Below are 21,273 nucleotides of genomic sequence, written 5' to 3'. Positions count from 1 at the left end.
AATTTTTGTTTTTATTTTTCTTAGATTAAGTGAAGTAGAGAAATGTGGCTTATATAACAACTTTGAGTTGTTTCATGTTTTTTTACTGTGCCTTTATATTTTTAATTTTGTGAGATATGTTTCAACTTCAACTTAGTCTATAGAATTGGTTTAGGTATTTGCAGAATGCACTACCTTCTCTCTTACTCATTATCTGTTGGGCTGCCCGCATCCGTTTAAAATTTGGAGGCTTTTCGAGGATGCGGGCTAAACGGGCATGCCGCCGTTTTACCATCTCTACTTGTGCAAACTGTACTTTAGGGCCCATGTGAAATACATATAAACCTCAAATTCCATTTAAAAAAATCTCTTTATTAAGAAATAAAATCTCCACCAATCTAGCTGCTTGCCAATGTGAAGCAGCAGAGAATGAAATTCAAGTTCTCTAATTCAATGATGTACAAGAGAAACAGATACTTTCGGACTATCAAATAAAAGAGAAACATGGCACCAAAATGCAATGTACTTGCAAGAATGTATAAGGAATGTTCTTCAAAAAAAAATATAAGTCATGTTCTCCGTTGACTCTACTCACTGAGACTAAGGCTTAATTATTGTTGCTGCATGTAAACGACAAATCATCAGGCTGAGGGCCAGCTTTGGTATGGATCACTGAATGCAGTAACATTTCCAGGGCGGGAGAATACCACCTACATGGTACATAAAACCAATTATTTACTTGTTCCAATTCCACTATAATCAGCATATTGAATCTATAATTAATGCCATCATGGCACTGTTAAATAAACTATCTTGTTAAGTAATTAGTATTTTTAAGGGTAGCTCAAATTTCAGTAACAGAAAAAAAAAATGAGATGGTATTTTAGAATGATATTTTGATGGTAAATTACATTATAGTAAAATTTAGTAATAAGGTATTCATGCACTGAGATGTTGATGCAGTTATTCCAAGTCATGCCTAGTGAGTATAAAATATCAAATTGCTCCAAGATTGTAATAGTAGCTGTGTGATATACCTGATAAGTCCCAAGTGTGCGTGACTTGAAACCTGCACCACAGTAATCAAAATAGTATTCCCATGTCCTGATGAATTTTTCATTAAATCCCAGAGCCAAAATTTCACTGACAACATAAGAAGTAAAATTATCAATAATTAATCTAAGTAGTAACTTCAATTATAGAACAACAAAATTAAAAAACATGTGGCCTAGTGCATGAGGGTCCCACTTAGCAAGGTCTGTAAATTGTAGATTTGCTTAACCTTACTCCCGCAAGTGAAGAAGTTGTTTCCAGGATTTGAACTTCTGACATTATTGTCACTAAGCAACAACCTTACCCTCGTATAGAAAAGCAAGTTGAAGCCAAATTAATACTAACATACCTTTGCCTTTCCAGGAAGTTCTTTCTCCAACATCTTAGTGTTTGGTAGTAATGAATTCCTATGTTTTCAATGTGCTCCATGCTGCATTTAAGAATATTTATGTGTAAGAAAGAACAATGAAGGGAATTTTCATTTACGTAACTCAACAATAACATATAACTTGTACCATAGTCTGGATGTAGCTGCCATTGCTGATGTTATCCTACTTACACAGGGTAGGCAACCTCCTGGAAAAATATACTCCTTTATAAAATCCGAACTGCGCCTGTACTCGTCATAACGCTCGTCTGGGATCGATATGAACTATAGAAGAAGATAACCATCTTCATTAGCGGCAATTTAATACCAAAGAATGTACTTGTAGTTACTACTATACTTGTTATCATGCCCTCAAGAAAGTCTTTTAATCTTAATATTAGATAAAGATTTATAGTGATAGAATGAAGGTAACATACAAAGTTTAATATTCTACAGAATACCTGGAGAATAAGAAGTCCGTCATCTGCCAATAGTGATTCACAACAGCCAAAGAATTCATCCATGAACTCATGCCCAACAGCTTCTATCATTTCACTGAAATATGCTTATGCAGGTTATGCAATGTTAAGAGATATTGCTATTGTACATGACTCTAATGAAAAGTTGCTCACCAAGATATAATTCTGTCATATTTGTATGTCTTGGGCAATTGGCGATAATCGCACAGAAGAAATTTGATATGGTCCTGGAATCATGAGTTAGTTACATTTATCATCAATCCACAAGATATTTGAAGTTCACATTTATATAGTACGCACAATGAGACTATCTTGCAGAATGAGAAGAACATAGTAACAAAGGTTTATTTTCTAAAAATAAGCTTTTATGGCAAGTTTACAAGGAATACCCAGATTGCATATTAACAATTTAACAAACAAGAAATTATGAATAAAAAAAGCTTGTTAGTACCTGAAGCCCAGCATCTTTAACTCTTTGTTCTGCAAGTTTCAGCTGCTCCGTGGACAATGTTATACCGGTGTATTTGCAACCAGTTCGCTTGACAACTTCAATGGCTAAACTTCCCCATCCGCATCCAATCTCAAGAATTTCATGTGACTTATCTATTCTACCCTTCAATTATATAAATAATAATCATATTAGACCTATTGCAAGATAGCTACAACAACATAGACTTTATCCCACTAGGTAGCGTGGATTGAACGATGCCATAATGTTTTATCATAAGTTATTGTAAGATAACTACAATAATAATAGAATAGCAACCAGAGACACTCACTTTTTCAATCAGAAGATATATTTTTCTCATTTGTGCATCTTTCAGGTCTTCATCTTTATTCTATCAGATAATTTAATAAAGAAACAAAGGAAAATGTTAATCAGTGCTACTACAGAATTTGATGATAAATATCTCACGTGAAATTTGGACGTAAGAACCAGAAATTCATTGTTCTTGCCTTGAACACTCCACACGAATATGTCATTGATTCATCCAAGAAAAGAGCGAAGAGTTCATTGCTCTAGAAACATATCAAAGAAGAAGAATTGTAAGCTTCTTATGGTTTAATTGCCAGCATTAAAATTATCATGGAAGGAATAGATTCGATAAGACAAAAAGATGAACATTGGATATAAAGTGAAGTCGCCCGATAGAGATGAGCTCTGACGTTCACAGTCTATTAGATTTCATCTTAATACCAATTGACCAACTGACATTAAGTGAAGTTGTCCAACAAGTATATAAATCACACTGCATGAATTTAGGCAGGTGATGTGTAACTTCCGAAAAAGTCCAATATATTTCTTCGTTAAGAAATGGTTATAGTTGACATAAGTGGTTTCCGGAAAATTGTATATGCAATTTACAATCTATAAAGCATGCATGAGTTATTTTCTATTCTACTTACATCGAGGCAAAACAAAGATCCAAACCATAGGATATACCCTCAAGTTGTCATGTAAATAGTAGATCTCTTAACAATGAAGGATTATTGTCTGCTACATAAATAATAATAATAGACATACACATTTTAGAGAAACCGCTGGTTCAAATTCAGTCATAAACTTTCTGTTTAGATATAGAATATTTCATTTGACCTCTATTTATGACAGTGCTTTACTAGTTATATGCTGAAACAACTTTAGACTGATGGGTATAACATGTATTTTCTGCAACTTGATTATTGAACAACACTTTATCTAGAAATTTTTGTAGTTAATGATCTCATACCAGATCGTAATGCCTAGAGATGTTCCTTCGAGCCTGTGTGAGAGTATTTTGCCTAGAAATATGTTCAATGAAGAACTTTGCAGATGCTAAACCAGCTGTAAAGAAAACTGGTGTCCACCAACCCCTAACGACAAACAAAATGAAAAGAATTGATATGCAAAACACACATAATACTTAATCTTGGCTTCAGTTCATCGCATCAGTTTACCTATTCTTCGATTTTGAGTTTGCGTTTGAATCTCTGTTGGCTATGAGAATCTGAAGTAAAATAGCAAGGTACATAGAAGTTAAAAATAAAGTCCAAAAGAGACAATCATGTGTAAGATTGGAATGAGTATTCTCACCAGGAAAAGATTGAGAAGACCTGAATCTTTATCAACAAATGTAAAGTCTCCATTTATATATGCATCTGCTAGGCCTAAATCAGCCTGTGTCATAACCTGCCAACCACAGTTTATTTTCTTACCAACTACTTAATTTTGGAGTTGAATTGACAAAAGAAAAGCATATATTTTCATTTCTAAAGCTAGAATGACATCAATCAATGATCTTAGCTCATGCAAAATTCAGAAGTACATACCTTCCAATAAAATTGGGGATTGTGGACTCTCAAAACACACTTTAGATTACTCTTTTTCTCAGTTCCCTCGAAGGTAAACATCGTTCCTCCCTCCTCCAAAAAGCTGTAACACATCAAGGCAAAATGTACCAGTGACTCAGTAATTTATTACGTGTCTAGTCCAAAGATGAAATATAGGGAATACATTGGGCATGGTTTTTTATCAAACTTCAAAATAAAATTCATGAAAAGATCAATATAGATCACATTGTCAAAATAAATTATTAGTATTGTTTTGACCAAAAGCAAGTCCTAGTGAGCCTATTTTATTTCAGGATCACCCTGCTTTAGTTTTTTGTCATGGGGCGATAAAACTTGAGCAATTCTCCAAATTACAAGCGAAGATTCCGTGTTTAAATGAACTCCAGTTATACAGTTTTTTAGTACAGTAAATCACCCAATTCTGCATGCTAAACTTTATTGCATGGATATCTTATTTCATAGAGTAGAAGAGGCTCATATGATCCAAACAATCATAGTCAAGTTCACTAACAAACATTTATCTTGCTGATAGAGCTCATGATATTAAAATTAAGGATATATTAAGAACAGAAGTAAACTCACATTAAACAACCAGTAACGATAAAGGAACTCAGGAATCTAGTCACAAAAAGGCGTGCTCCGAGTTCTTTCCAAGAATGCACCATGTGTTTTGGATTGGTCTGAAGTGAACAATTTCTTCCAAGAATGTCATGTGCTGCAGTCAAGCCAGCCTGGAAATTCAATCTTATTGTTTAGTTTTTTTTGCTTCCTTTCAACAAAGTTGTTGACATTTTACAAGAAATTTAGTTGTCTAAATATATATATTTCTGCTCAAGGAAACTCTTTTGAAAGAACAGTTGAAGTTGTCAAATTACTAATGAAAGAAAAAGAAGCATGACTGTCACAATTACAATAATAGATATTAATTTCCAGTAAAAAGTATAATTTCCTTCTGTCATTATAAAATTAGCTTTAATCACCTTTAGTCCATCTTCATGAAATCCATAACCTGAAAACACAACATATGTTCAGACTAGAGGTTATTATATGATCTATAGGATCCATAACCTGATAGATAAATACTAGTTGTGACAATTATTATCTTGCATTCATGTCAAGACTCGCAGGAATGTACCTTGGTAAGCCCCCGCGAACCATACCCATTTTTTCCCTTGAATAAGATCGAGCTCGTAAGAAGCTTTCATCGCAGCGACTGATGGGACTGGATGGCCAGTTGACCACTTAAGCAAGGTATTTTCTGGTACATGATCTGGATTCAGAGTTACAAGAAAGGGTAGACCTGTTTGTTCAATATTCTGCATATTTAGAACAAAGATTCAGGAGTAAGTTTATACATAAGTAAGAAGAATAAGTCTTAATAGAGTTCACTTACTATCAATGCATTTATATGGAAATGTTACTAACCTGAAGAACATTGAGCCAGTATGTCAGACAAACTTTGTTGTTGTTACTTCCAAGAAAATTCCATGCACTCCATGCTGCTGGGTTTTTGGGCATGAAAGTTTTGTCACGATGAAGAAAAATATCACTGCCAATACAAATCAAAGAATAATTGTGCATTTGGACTTGTTTGGATATATACAACAAAAGATTCTCAATTTAAGCATCTTAAATTTTTCAGTATCAGCAAACATGAATACATGAATGCATATCAGTAACGAAAAGGCATCTTTGATCTAAGGCTTATAAAAACTATTTTTATGCTCTAGCCTCTAGGTCCTAAGAGAAAGAAAGAAAAAAGAATGTTCTCATCTCCTGGTATGATAACATGTTTATTCATAATGTTGAGCTATTTAAGATTATTATCCAATATCCAAATCTGAGTAGCACTACATAAATGATAAAAAAAGACACTTGAATGCATGGATTTGATTATTTTTAAATGCATGTGACAATTATAGGCCATATTGTTTTATTCCTTGAGTGAAGGGAAACCAATAATAAGAATTGTGAGGAGGGACTTTACCTGTAAACATATTGAAAAGCACCAAGAATTCTTCTCTCATCATGTGTTGCTTCATCTCCTAATAATCTCAAAGCATCAGGTGCATGTACTGCCATTATGCATCCATCATATATTTCTTGAGAACCATCTTTACAGTGCACAACACAACCTGCAATAATTTTTCTAGCCTTGTAACTATAATAGCCAATGCTTAGTCAATTTATAAGTGTTATTTAAAAAAGGAATGTCAAGGCCAATTAGATTGAATTCACCTTAGCCTTCTAAAGTGAAAAAAAAGGCAGCCCAGTTGACGAGACTCTCACATAGTGAGGTCTGAGCAGGGTAGACATACACAGCCTTATCCTTCTAAAAAGAGCGGAATAAAAAAGAGTGACAAGGGATGGATGAACTGCTCACCATTTTCAGATGTTGAAACCAAGTCTACCTCACAATTAGATATTATTTGACAACCTTTACTCACAAGCTCTTCTTTGACCTGATTTTTGTAACAACTTATCAATATCAAAAACTTGATTCATAGCTTACATTGAAAATCTCTGCAATAAGTGACACTGAAAACTACTCCCTAGGTGACATGATAAAATTTAAAGCTAAGTATCATAATCAATAAATCGAACCTTATTAACATAACTTTGTGAGCGCCATCTGACAGTTAGCCATTGTGGTCTACCAAAGAGCTGCGTAGAGGATCAAACGAATCAAGATTTAATATCAAATTATAATGATATCAGAACTACATCATTCATCATTATATAAATTTTAAAAGAGCGTGAACTGTTCTAGTACCTGAAGTAGATGATGATTGCGACAAAATGAGAGGACAGAATAAGCAGAAAAACTCATAACTCCTTCAGAAGAGCAAGACCAAATAGAACCGCAAATTGGAATCTACGGGTATTTAATGTCATGAATATATATTAAGCAAAGCAATGATACTTATATGATATACAGAAACCACATGCCTAAGAAGTAACATAACTCACAATATAGGCTTTCTGAAACAATTCCGAGTAGCCCTTTGACTTGACGAATTGTTCCAGAGACTCATTGCGATCAATGTCTGGGTTATTCTCAAGCATTTCAAGATAGCTGCATTGCGAAATAGGAAAAGAGAAAACCAACCAATTTATCAGGATTCATTCATTCAGGACATTAGGGAGAAAACAACTCTATAATCCTAATTAGTAATTAGTATTCTTCTCAATTTTTTTACTTCATACAGTCAAGTTCAGATTGAATTATTCATCACAGAGAACTGAACTATGAATTTTATTTTCAAAGACAATAATTGGGATACCAATTGTTTCCTAGAACTTATAACTCTTAAAAACAAAGCACCATCCAATTTGGTAATGTTCATATAATTTATTATGCACTTTGTAGTTTGCAGCATTACACAAATAAATGTATAGGACATAGATAACAACATGCCTTATAACATCATCTTTGAACTTGATAATTTCCCTAATCATTTGCCAGAAGTAAGGATTCAGTGCATTGCTCTTCTGTGCAAACAAGCCGGACAAACCATTTCGGCTTCCCCATTCGCAGCCTCGGCCGTCGTCTAGGCTGACAGCGAACGACATGTCTGATAATTCCATATCAACTCCAAGACTCTCAAAGAACTCCATCATATTGGGATAGGTGACCTGCTCAATAACCATGTTACATTATGAAAAGCCTCATTATAGCATTGCTTTGATCACATAATGCTACAAAATCAATTGTTTTCAAGGTACACAAATGCATATAATAGTATTCAATACCTAATATAACAAATCCTAGTAAGAAGCAGAGTTACTTTAAAATGCTTGCAATACTGTGTTGGAGCATGCACCATACTAACTCATCAAATGCCTTCAAAATGTGTGACAAGAATCACTTGTTCCCAAAATGTTTTATTCTTTTTCTCATCCCAATCACATATTGTCATATGAATAAAAGAAAAATTTTAGAAACAAAAAAATAGTATTCTGATTGGTATAGAATAGGAAATGAGATACCGTTTAGAACAAGTGATCCGTGTTCCAAAAAGCATGGATATTTAAATGCTTAATACAAAATGTTTTATTAGTAGAGAATTGGAATATGCAATTATAAGTCACTTTTTAGAAAGTTTAATTGTATGTAAGTCATTTTATAATATCTGTATAATATTAAATATAACCCTAAATATTTACACTATATATTTATTACTCCTCACATATTCCAATAACATTTTACTTCCCTTATGTTTGAATTAACTATACGTGTCATAAACATTTTTGGCAAGTTAATATATTTTTGATAAACTTGAGAATTACAACAACTTTTAGCTATATTTTAATGTGTGAATTTTATAATTAGGGACCCATGGTGTTTTTACTTCGAAACAGTGAAGGTATCTTTAGTTAACCATCTTCACACAAGGGGCTTAGCCCAAAAGGGCTGCAATACCAGGACCACAGGTTGGGCCCACATACACTTTGGTCCATGTACCTTACTATTCTTTTTCCAAAATATCAAATATAGTATTTTAATATTCCAATATTGATTCCAATTTATTTGATGTATAAGATTATGTATATAGTTTAAGAAATCAATAAATAGTTTAAAATTTTGGTATAACTTGATTATGATAACCCCAATTAAATATGCATTGAAAATTATATTTAACAAATGGAAAAAGAAATAGTGAAATAGATGAATAATAAAAAAAGTATTGCATAGAAATGTGTGTTGAATTTTTAAAATATTAAAAAGATTTTGGAAAAGGTGAAAAAATGGAACCAAAGGAGTATAAGTATGGGTAAAAATAGACTAAGGCCTATTGATACGGTTTTAGAGCTTAATAAATTCAAATGTAACCCTTTAAGCTTAAATACTAACTCTCTTCACTCCAATCGATCATAGGTTCATGGGCTAAGCCAAGTCACAAGGATTGGGTGTTAATTACATTGAAAAGTCGCATTTATAATTGTAACATGTTACTCTTGACATGTGACTCTTCTTGATTCATAAGTTTATTAAGTATGTCACCATTTAAGCTTAAATATCACATATTATATTTTATTCTCATAAAGGGAGTTTTTCACAACTCACAATCATAATGTCAATAACATATAGTTATAAATTTCATTGAGATACTATCATTAAACCAGGTCTCTTATCATAGATCTATTAGTAGGCCTATAATATTCCATACCATATTTTTTTTCATAAACAAGACTAAGACTTTTAAAAATCTATTTAACTTAATATAATAATAGGCTTTAAATCATCTGGAAGATAATTTAAACCTAATAAACATGAATATTTAACTATATTAATATTATAATATTATGATATTTGAAATTTCAGTATAAAAATATATAATTTAATCGTTGGATTATATAAACCTATTTAAAATCACGGAATACACTTATAATGCTAGATGTAAATAAAAAAACATGTAAACATATTAGAGTTATGGTACTGTATATTATATAGGTAGGAAGGACATATTTTATTCAACGAACATGTTATTTCATGTGCAACTTTATGTGATTAATTAAAAAACTTAATTATTAAGCTTTTAACTTCAATATTTTTTAACATTATATCAAATGATAGATGGAACGTCACACTTTGTTTGACAAAAGATATATATGTGGTTGGTTAGACTCTATTTAAGGTAAACTTCAACCTTGCATATTGTTTCCACCAATAGTAAGGCAATTTAGTTTTCTAGAACCTATTCTTATAGAAGTTTGTGAAAGTGATATTAATTAGCATGGAAAATATGATGTTGATTGTTGAGTGATTGGACACATGTGAGGTTCAACAAACATGGAATCAGTGTCGTTTATGTGTGGTTAAACATCAACCTATTACATATGCTACAAACTCCAAAAGTTTACTAATTTTTATTCTGCAAATGTCACCCCTAATCAAGTCCAAATCAAAACCATATCATATTCATCTGTCTAGTAGATGAAAAAATATTTTTTTTTGGGTTTTCCTATCCTCCCACTGGAGGTAATCCTGTCCGAGCTGGGAACATCCACAGGTCGTGGGGCTAATTCTCCCAGTGGACATTTTTTCATCCACAAAACTCGAATCCAAAACATTGTTTAAGGGTAATCAAGCATGTACAACTCCACCTTTAAAATCAAAATAAATTAAGCATAATTTTATTTCTAATTTTACTAATCTTATTTTTAATTCATCTTTGAAATTATGAATATAATTCTCATTTCGCCAATTCAATCCCTCCTTTTTGTGATAACACTCACCTTACCTGAGAATTTTAAAAGAATATATACTCTTTACAAGACAACACCTTATACAAAAATTGATAATTTACATGAAAGTTGAACACACTCAAATAATGCACCTCCTTAACTGTTTTTTGGATAATGTTACTCATCAGATTTTGAAGATAAGATTCTTTCTAGTTCCATTCAAAAATTTACAAGTAATAAGCAAAACCCTCATTCTAGTGGTGAAACAATGAAACAAAGCAACACGAGAAAAGAAGAATTAAGAGCAACAACATAAGTTAAAAAAAAAAGCAATTATAATTTTGAACATACCCGGTTGAACACCATGAAACCAAGGTCCAAATCAACTCCATCAGCATTCACAGTCTTAGCATGTCCTCCTAAGTAATCTTCCTTCTCATACAACACCACATTCACTCCACCTTTTGCCAAAACATATGCAGAAACCAAACCACTAATTCCAGCACCAACCACTGCCACTCTCATCTTTTCCTTTTACTCCGAACTCCAAGTCGCGTAACTGAAAATCGGGAACCCACACCAACTCAACTCTATGCAATGTAGAAACCAAAAACAAAGACAGTTTTTCTCCTCTTATAGAATAGCAATCTGTATATATATATGCAAAAACACAAACATGTAAAACCCTTTAAAGATGAGTGTAGTTAAAAATGGATACGTGGAACTCAATGGTCCACGTAGTAGAATCTATACTGTAAAATTAATTATGAAATTAAATAGCAATACTCTTCATTTAACAATTGGCATTATCATTGAAACACCATAACCAAAACGTCTATTTACCTTAGTTGGAGCTTCTTAAATACGGTCAAACTTAAATATAACGAGGTAAAATAAATAAGCATGTATGTTAGAGATTGAAGGAAAAGACTAGAGAAATATAGAATATTATTTTTCAATTATCATAGAGGCCCAACATCTTCCCCATCATTCATCTCTTATCTGTTTCTGCAACTTGCTGAAACAACTTCTATAACAAAAATTATCAACAGTTCAACCAAGAATTATTCAAATTTATCCAAATCTAATATAAATCAAATTCAAAAACGGATTTAGATAGATACGATTTTAATGAATAATTTTAATAATAAATTCAAATTTATCTATTATATTCATGAATATTTATTTGAATGAATATTATTTTATGTCCATTTAAATGGGACCCATCCAAAACAATGTATTAAACTAAAAACGATAAAAGAAACAAGTTGGGATAACAAAAAATGCAAGGATGAGAAACAAAAATCTTGATAATAAAAAATTATTATTCATAATGAATAACTTTTCATAAATTCATCACATTCATCCTATATCATAAATATTATTTTAAATGCATTTTACGATTGCATATGAATGAAATTCTCATCCTGTTACGAGTGAATTGCATTTTTGACTATCTTTTACACTTATGTGGAAATAGGGTACACAGAGTTTCAGTGTATGGACAACGTGGAAAGTAGGCCCACAAGGCCGCTTCAAGTGAAATACATGACCTTATTCAAATTTGTCTGCCACTTTTGTCCTCTAAATGTTATAATCAAACACCACTACATTTCAGAGCACATCTGTTGTATCATAAAGTGTGTCACTCCATGTGGCATTGCTCGTGATTGGTTGAAAAATTATATTTAAATTAAAATTTTAATAGTTAATTATTTTTTGACCAATCACAAGCATTGACACATGGAGTGATACACTGTTTTGGGACAACAAATATTCACCCACTTCATATTGCCAACAATATGACATTATTAGATTCTGGTATGGTTAAAATGTTAAATGTCTGATTCCTAATAATACCTTAAAAACACACCCTAAAAAATATTACATATTTACTCATTGGATGAGAAACTTTAGTAATAAAAAAAACATACTTCACACTAATAGGTTGGAAAGGTACTAATTTAGAGAGTTACTTGAGACTTATCAGTCATCATCATGGATGTGTATTTTTTTATTCTACTATGGGTATTTTTCACATTTTTGGATAAGATATTAATCCCTTTCGAGTTTGTGATTGTCCTCCCAACAAATGTTGTTCATAGGAATCAAACTCTCAAAATTAAACATTATAGATCAACCACTTATTGGTCATCATCAATGTGTATAGCAACATTAAGTTAAGAATACAATATTGTACTGACAATGTAAAGAATTAAATACAATCAGTACATCATTCATCCTTCATTTGGATTACTTTTTCTAAAAAGTCAAACATAATTGAAAATGAACGGTAGATAATGCAATGACAATGTAAAAAATTCTTACACTATCAGTATATACATCTTTTTCTCTTAAATTAATATTCATGTTAAAACCTAGCAACCCAGTAATATTGCACATAGGAAGCAAATTTTGAATATGCAAAATGTTTTTTCCGGGAAGCAGAATTTGGACTACCTAAGGTTTGAATTCGGGTATTCTACCAACTGAATCATTATTAAAAATATTTGTTGAATAATTTTATAGGATAATATATAATTTTCCACCGTAATATCTATAAATAATGATTTATAACCTGATAGTAACAATCTATTCAATTTCTTGATTATTTACATAAATCTTGGCATTTTAAACACCATCTTACTACGTACCTAAGGTTTGAATTGGGGTATTCTACCGAGAATTATTATGAAAAATATTTGTTGAATAATTTTGTAGGAGAATATATAATTTTCCACTGTAATCTACAAATAAGGATTTAGAACCTCTAGAATGATGAGCAAATAACAATGTATTCAAATTCTTTATCATTTACATAATTGTTGACATTTTAAAGACTATCTTACGTTAGAGGGATACATATATAATAAAAGTAATAAACAACACAGTAATTTTGTGATTAAACAAGATAGAATTAACAAAAACTCGAAGGTGATAAATAGTATATACCTGAGATGCACTAGCTTCTTGCTAATTCCTTAAATTTCTTCAGCTTCATCAAATAATTTTCTTGAGTTTCATGGCACATTACAGTAAAAAAAAAACCTCGTTTTATTTGGCCAGTGCTTGTTCTTATATGTCTAGAGCCTGCGCACACTGAATATGATGATCTCAATTGAATGAGGAATCAATATTGATTTGTAAAAAATGGTTAATATTAATTAGTTTGACCAAAATTAAATATCTGATCAAACTATCAAAATTATTGAGATTAATTCCTTATAGTTAATAGAGTATGATTTTATTTCCTTTATTCGGCTATGTTTTTCCATTTTAATACTAATTTTATCATGCAAAGGATAGAAAATAAAAACTGTAAATTTGTGGGGAAATGATGTTAATTTGATATATTTAATGAGTTTATTATATATCCAATATTGATGTAAAGTTTTTTATATATCCAACTCATTATTTTTTATTTAATTATATTATTTTTTATTTAAAAATAATGATAGTTAACACATCAATGTTATATAATAAGAAACTCTTACGTTCTAGTATGTATTTTTGTTATTATTATGTATGTAGTTAATATGTCATGATTTTGTTAACTTTGACATGAACAAGTTAATATAGTTTTGAAAGTCGATGAACAAAATGGTAATTTAAACTTACTATAAATTAACTTAGTGATGATGAAAAACTTCAGTGACAATTAAATGTCTTCTTTTTATTCAAGAATCAACCACTATTAATAATAGATAAATAACGTATAATATAGAGTAAATTATATTACAGTAAATAAATTATCTTTCACTTTTTTATATTTACATAAACTTTCCCTACTTTTTATACTTTCATTACACTGACTACCTCTACATAAGAAAATAAGTATAATTTTTTAAACAAAAAATGTGATAAATGCAATTAAGTTTAACAAAACATAATATATTGTGGAGACAAATCCAAATAATATATAAGTCAATATCTCTTTATTATTTTTTTGTTCATTACACTATATTATAAGAGCGATTTAAACAATATTTCTCTAAAATTGTTGATGCATTTTGTAACAAAAAAATAATAAAGATACATTGATTTGTATATTATTTGGATTTGTCTACACAATATATCATATTTTGTTTAACTTAATTGCATTTATCACATTTTTTGTTTAAAAAATTACACTTATTTATTATGCAGAGATGATCAGCGTAATGAAAATATAAAAATTAGGGGAGGTTTGTGTATATCACTATGTATAAAAAAGTAATGGGTGATTTATATAATTTTACTAAAACTCAGGGGTGTCAATATAATTTACTCTATAATATATTTAAGGTGTAATAATTTTCAGTAAATAGATATTAACATATTGTATTGTAATTTGATGAGACTGAGATGTGATATATTCATTAGGTGGTGCCAGTATCTTCACGGGTGTAATATGGGATATGGTTTATTTGTCTTTCAAAAATTTATTAATTTATTTTTTTGCTCTTCTATCTAATAAAAGGAAAGATGACAGAGCTCAACTTTTTTTTGCTTATTTAATATAGACGAAATTTTATAGTTTTTCCTTATTTTCTTAAATTTGTAGGCTTTTATTTATAGTACAACTATATAACTATACAAATGTTTGACATCTATCTAGATTATAAATTTAATTTATTTTTTTTGTAGAAAAACCTAAAATTGAAGCTACTCAATCATGAATTGTTTATTTTAAATTTTGCTTATTTTTCCATTGAAATGTCAATGCTCATTTTATCATTAATTTCAAGGTTATGTCCTTTTTATTTGCTATTCCACTAAGCTACATATTAAAAATGTATGTCATATTATTTTTAAATATTGTTTTTGATTTTTAAGTTGTCTCTTATTTTAATTTTTTAGCCGCTCTCTAGAAATAATATAAATTATTTTTTATAATAAAATAAATATATATGGTGATTGATATTAAAAAAATCTATGTTTAAAATATGTAAAAAACACTAAAAATAATCGCAACATAAATATATTACCTTATACTTTTTCTGTAATTTACTTTTGTAAAAATAATCTTTGACCCTTTTATAAACTAAAACTAAAAGTATAATATATACCAAAAATGTATTATATACTGTTCAATTTTTTCTCTGATGCCTAATCATGAAAAGGTTTACTCATTTTCTCGGATCTTTCTGTTTCCCTACTTCCATCTTCTTTATTTTTATCTTTTCATTTACTGTCGTACAAGAAAAAACATACTGTTAGAGTGGGAGAACAATTCGGTTTAAGAGAAATGACGAGGTTGATGGTAATTGTATCTTTAGTGGATAAATACTGATATTATAATAAAATACATTATCAATATACCTATCTATCATATATTTTTTTAAATCAACCTATGCATTGTTATTGCAGGCCTACCAAGTTTTACAATCACATCCACTGATATTATCGTGATATATATATATATCAACAACATTAAATATTGATTTGCGCAAGTATTATTGACAGTGGTAATACAAACTTTGGTTTACTGACATTAAACTCCACGTATAAAATTTTGGAATTAAAAATCTTTGGTGGTGCACCACCTTCAAAGGAAACATATTTGATGTCCCATTCATTAATTTTGATTAATTAAAAAAAATTATTTAAGTTAAAATTATAATTGTTAAATACTGGTTACTAAAATAACATGCAATGTTTGGATCATGAATAAATCATATATCTTATATAAGTCGAGGTGTTGATCATATATAGATTGGGTCTTAGAAGGAACTCTGCCCTCTTTCATGCAAAGGTCTTTTTCTAGTGCATAGCCCATAAAATGGCACACAAACCTTCTTCCTTCATTCTATTACAAAACAACCTTCCTTCGTTTCCTACTGGACGTGTAACTCGACGTCCTTTGTAACATATATGTTTTACTTATATCTTTGGGCATATTAGTTTAGTTACTAGTAAAACACAACAATGAGATCGTTGCAATGAGGATATAGATAATACTACCCTTTTAAATTCCCAGAATAGTTTAGTTCATCATACCTTAATCGTAATCCTCTAGATGTTGGTGGTGGATGTGAGAGAAGCTATATAAAACACTCTATACGTTTTTTGCTTGTGTATAAGAAAGAAACTAAATAGAACACTTTAACAAAATAACAAGGAAGGAGAGAAAGCACTCAGAATTATTAAGAAAGATTTCTTTGATTCATATAGATGTGTCTTATAAAAGGAGTAGTACATGTTTATATAGTGGATGGAAAACCACCCCTAGTTTATTTTACACCTTTAGTTTTCATTTCTCCGACCCTAGTTAGTTCTTCACATGTGACCCTGTAGGAGGTGTCACTTCTTGTTTGTCATTCTTAGTAGGAATCTTTCAGACTTTTCAGAATTTACTGTTCACTTTTTCAGGCCTCCATGTGCCTTTTCAGCCTCTTAGTCATAGTTCTTTGTCTTGCTCCATAATTATCTCAGCCATGAGATGTTTTACTCGATAATGTTAATATTAGTTGATGGTTCTTCATAATCAATAGTGTTTTTTCTTTCTTCACATATTGGGCACTTGTGCTGGATATTTAGACAATAGTTGACATACAAACTTTTTTGTTCTTGGTGTTAAATCCATCATATTTGTTCGAATTTTATTGTACCAGCTATTGAATTCTGAGGCTCCTCTAGATCTTCTTCCTACTTAGTAGATACACGTAGTTGGTCTTGTGAAATAGACTCATTGCTCTTCTTTGTTGTCTTTCAAAGTTCTCAATATTTCTTTGAAAATTATTTCTAATTCGTGGGATCTGATGGTATAGAGCTTGTATTCAAAATCATCGTGGTCTTCAATAAATAACTTTGCTTCTTGCTCATATTCGAATGGAGCAGCTGTTGTCCTAAACCTGATAATATTTATTGGGGGATAAAATTTATCTAGGGTTACTATTGCTATATTAGAATAATATCTAACATACACTTTATTTTGTGTTACAATATTGAAATAATGTTTTGCTTCTTCCTGAACTGACTTTGACAATAATGATAATTCATAGAGTAAATTACACTGACACCCCCTGAGTTTTAGTGAAATTACACAAACCACCCCTCACTTTTCTACACCTACACAAACCTCCCCTATTTTTAAACTTTCATTACATTGACCACCCCTGCATAAGAAAGAAGTGTAATCTTTTAAACAAAAAATGTGATAAATGCAATTAAGTTAAATTTTTCTCCTATTGATTTTTATTCCTTTATTTAACCAGTGTTTCACTTGAGTATTATCTGTTCTAATTAGAAATTTTTTGTTTATTATAAACAACTCAAATTTCTCTATAGCCTTAATTATTGCTAAAAACTCCTTCCAAGTGGAGTAGTATTTGCTTTGACTATCATTAAATTTTCCACTACAATATATTGTTATTACTTCTTATTTTTTTTCATTCTCATGGTACAATGCATCTCCCCAATAATTCTTTGATGCGTCTGTATAGATAATCAATCTTACATTAGTCTCAATTGGTATATACAATTTAGACAAATGTTGACACAATTTTTTAATTTGACTTATTATACTTTCTACATTATCATCTATTTCCCATCTAACTTAGATATTTTGGCTGTCAATTTTGATAAATTTGGAATAGTTCCTTGCTTGGTTCACTAATCCTAAGAATGATTGCAATTCTTTTTTGTTTATAATTCTAGGAAAATCTTTCACTTTTTTGCTTATGTGTTCTTGTAGTTCTATTCCATCTTGTGATATAATTTGTCCTAAAAATCTTATCCTAGTTTTTCTTAACTCTGCCTTTTGGGGCGATATATCTAGCCCATTTTGTTCTACTAGATCTATAAACTTGTTTAGATGGATCTCATTAACCTCTTGGTTATATGAGAATGTTAAGATATCATCTATATAGATTACTGCAAATTCTCTTAATGGTAATAATAACTTTGAAACATATTCTTGGAATATACTTCGACTATTATGGAATCCCATTGGTAATACGTTCCACTCATAGAGTCCTTCAAATGTACTAAAAACAATATATTTCTTACTCTCTTCTTCTAACTTTATTTGGAAAAATCCCGATTTGCAATCAAATTTGTTAAATATCATCTTCCCTCTTATTAGATTGAACAATAATTCTATCTTAGATATGGGATACCTATTTCTAACGGCTAACTTATTTAGTTTTGTATAATTTTAACTAACCTTGACTTCCCTATTTTTTCTTCATTGTGCTTTATTACTATCATAGCCGACAATAAATATTCTGATCCACTTTCTCTTATTAGCCCATATTTTTTTATTTCATTTATGTGCATTATAAATTTTTGTTTGTCCCTCTCTGTCCAGAGATAAGGCTTACAATTTATTTCTTTGATGTAATCATTTAATTCTATTTTGACTATATGCCTAGATTTTACCCAATGGACTAATGGGTTTTCATTATAGTTGTCTTCTAATCTCTATTCTATTGTCTTTTGGGTTCCATGGTAGATATAGTTGCTAGGTGTTGTTTTATCTTTGTAGGCTTATTGTTTGGTAAAAACTGAACTTCTTCTGGATTATGTTTCTTTTGTAATTTCTCATCCTTTCTCCTATAAGGTCTAGTTATTCTTATGTCATAAGCCCTATGTTTATATGATATGGTTAACATTAATACTTTAGTATTTATTTCTAGCGGCATGTAATTTTGCAAGAAATCTAATCCTAATTTTGCAAGACATGTGTTTTCATTAAATTGGTATAATATATTGATCTTTAACTCATATTATCCTATTTGAATAGGTATATTTGTAGCCCTAATTTCATAATGTGTATTTCTTGTCATGCTGTACTCATTCTTAATGAGTTTTTTTAGTTTTTTCCATAGTTCTGGTGGCAAAATATTACATTTTGCCGTTGTTATATTTGCTCTAGTGTCAACTAATGCGTGATATTTTCTAGCCCTATATTTTCATAATTAAATTTAACTAATATATAATATAGACTCATTAAATATCTTGTTTATATTTTTTTGTAGAATTATTGTTTGGGTATTTATATTCAGTAAAATCCTTTTTTTGTTGGATCTTATATGGTTTTGTATTCATCAAAAAATCTGATCCTAGTATAAGTTTGAGTTTATAGTTATCCACCTCGTTATCTACCCACATTCTTATAGTGAATACCTCTTTTGTTAAATCTTATTATTGTTAAAGTTTTTGTCTCTTCTTTTCTGTCTCTAAATTGTTGTTTGTTAGTTTTAATTGGATAATACTTTTTTCCAGGTTTGGTTTTACTATAACTACTACTTCTGTCCATACTACATCTTTCATAACCTTTACTAAGATATAATTTTCTTACTCATTGGTCAAATCTATTTATGGTGTTATATGAAATCTATTTCATATTATTTCTAGTTTGTTTATATTTCTTTTAGTTTAGCTAGCCTACCTTAAACCCTAATTCTACACTTCTCCTATGGCTAGATGTTTTTATTAGTCTTGGTTCATTTCTATAACTATCGACACTCCTTCTTGATTGGCTTATGAAAATATTTATATTTGGGGTATTTATCTTTAATGATCTTTATCCTATCCTATCTATATACTAAAACCTTTGTAACTCTTTATCATAATAGGATTTAGTATTATCTAATTCTAATTGGATGAGTATAACAATATTAATATTTATAGGATCTAACTATATCTCCTCTAATACTGACTTGAAATTCTTATATATAGTTATCAACAACATTAAATATTGATTTGCGAAAGTATTATTGACCGTGGTAATACAAACTTTGTTTCACTGACATTAATCTCCACATATAAAATTTTGGAATTAAAAATCTTTGATGATGCCATTGCACCATCTTTAATGGGAACACATTTGATGTCCCATTTTTTGCACTATTAATTTTGATTAGGTGAAAAATTATTTAAATTAAAATTATAATTGTTAATTAATTTGGGACCAATTTCACCTCTTAATATATAGAGTGACACAAAATAGTAGAAGTGTAGAACAACTTATGTGTATTGCTAATCAATAACCAAGGTTCTCTCCGGCTGTGCTCATGATTAATAAAAAGTTTTGTGATAATCCCAAAATCTGAACCTTTTACATTATAGAGAAAATTTAATTGATTAGATTAGAGATGAAAGTCATATCATTTTCTGGATTGGAGTAGATCCAGAGATAGGTTATAAAATGAAATATTTGATTGCATGATACTTGTTCGAGGTATATTCCCATATTCTAAAAGATATTAGTCTTTATTTACAATTAAGGATGAGTATGACTTGACCCTATTCATTTACTCAGTATGGTCCGATCATGACCGAATCTGAATAGAATAAGGTTTCAACGAGTCTGGGATCGAGTTCGAATTCAAAAATTAAGATCCAACAATATTTAGGGTCGGGACAAACATGACTCGATCCGTCTCGTCTCATGGTCACTTACTCATCATGTATTTCTATGCAATTGTGTACATAGTAATAATACATTTTTAGTTGTAAACATCGTTGATTCTCTAATTTTTCATCATATATACATGATTAACAATATATTTACCTATATAATTTTACATGTCAAATTACATATTCATAATAATAATAATAACTAATGTTGAAAAGATTTTATCTAAAATGAGTATGTATTGTATTTAATTGGGTCTAAGATCAAATTCACCTTCACAGACTGACCCAATCGACATTTAGAGATTAGTTTCAGATCTATAACCGAGTCCGTATTTAAAAAATAAGCCAAACAACATTTCAGATGAGATAAGTAAACCTTACCCTGACTATGCTCCCATGTATCTATAACTTGCCAACAAAATAGGAAGGAAGTTATCTTCCTCACTAAACTGAAACAGAAGGTAGCAAACTACAACAAAAGTCTCTCCATCCACCAAATGATACTTGCTTCAGTTGTGTAACTAAATGAAG

At 30.2% G+C, this 21,273-nt stretch overlaps 1 protein-coding gene across 2 annotated transcripts; it reads right to left on the bottom strand.

Annotated features, from left to right (window-relative positions):
- LOC109361089 lies at positions 314–11,090 on the bottom strand. Of its 2 annotated transcripts, XM_019606410.1 has the most exons (25): positions 10,977–11,090; positions 10,750–10,942; positions 7,628–7,845; positions 7,180–7,285; positions 6,983–7,084; positions 6,814–6,873; positions 6,593–6,671; positions 6,197–6,344; positions 5,635–5,758; positions 5,345–5,525; positions 5,190–5,218; positions 4,792–4,940; positions 4,189–4,291; positions 3,953–4,048; positions 3,817–3,866; positions 3,609–3,732; positions 2,836–2,898; positions 2,658–2,717; positions 2,330–2,491; positions 2,032–2,105; positions 1,861–1,954; positions 1,548–1,684; positions 1,382–1,462; positions 1,017–1,122; positions 314–689 (listed from the first exon to the last, which is right to left on the bottom strand). In XM_019606410.1, the coding sequence occupies exons 2-25, from the start codon at positions 10,921–10,923 to the stop codon at positions 621–623; spliced, it is 2,589 nt and encodes an 862-aa protein (XP_019461955.1). In that variant the 5' UTR covers positions 10,924–10,942; positions 10,977–11,090; the 3' UTR covers positions 314–620. The 2 variants fall into 2 exon arrangements, with proteins under 2 accessions (XP_019461955.1, XP_019461954.1); XM_019606409.1 differs by having other exon boundaries at positions 10,750–11,067.

The sequence above is a fragment of the Lupinus angustifolius genome, chromosome LG11, assembly GCF_001865875.1.
Source record: "Lupinus angustifolius cultivar Tanjil chromosome LG11, LupAngTanjil_v1.0, whole genome shotgun sequence".
Taxonomy (NCBI): domain Eukaryota; kingdom Viridiplantae; phylum Streptophyta; class Magnoliopsida; order Fabales; family Fabaceae; genus Lupinus; species Lupinus angustifolius.
This window is presented reverse-complemented; position numbering and strand designations above follow the sequence as displayed.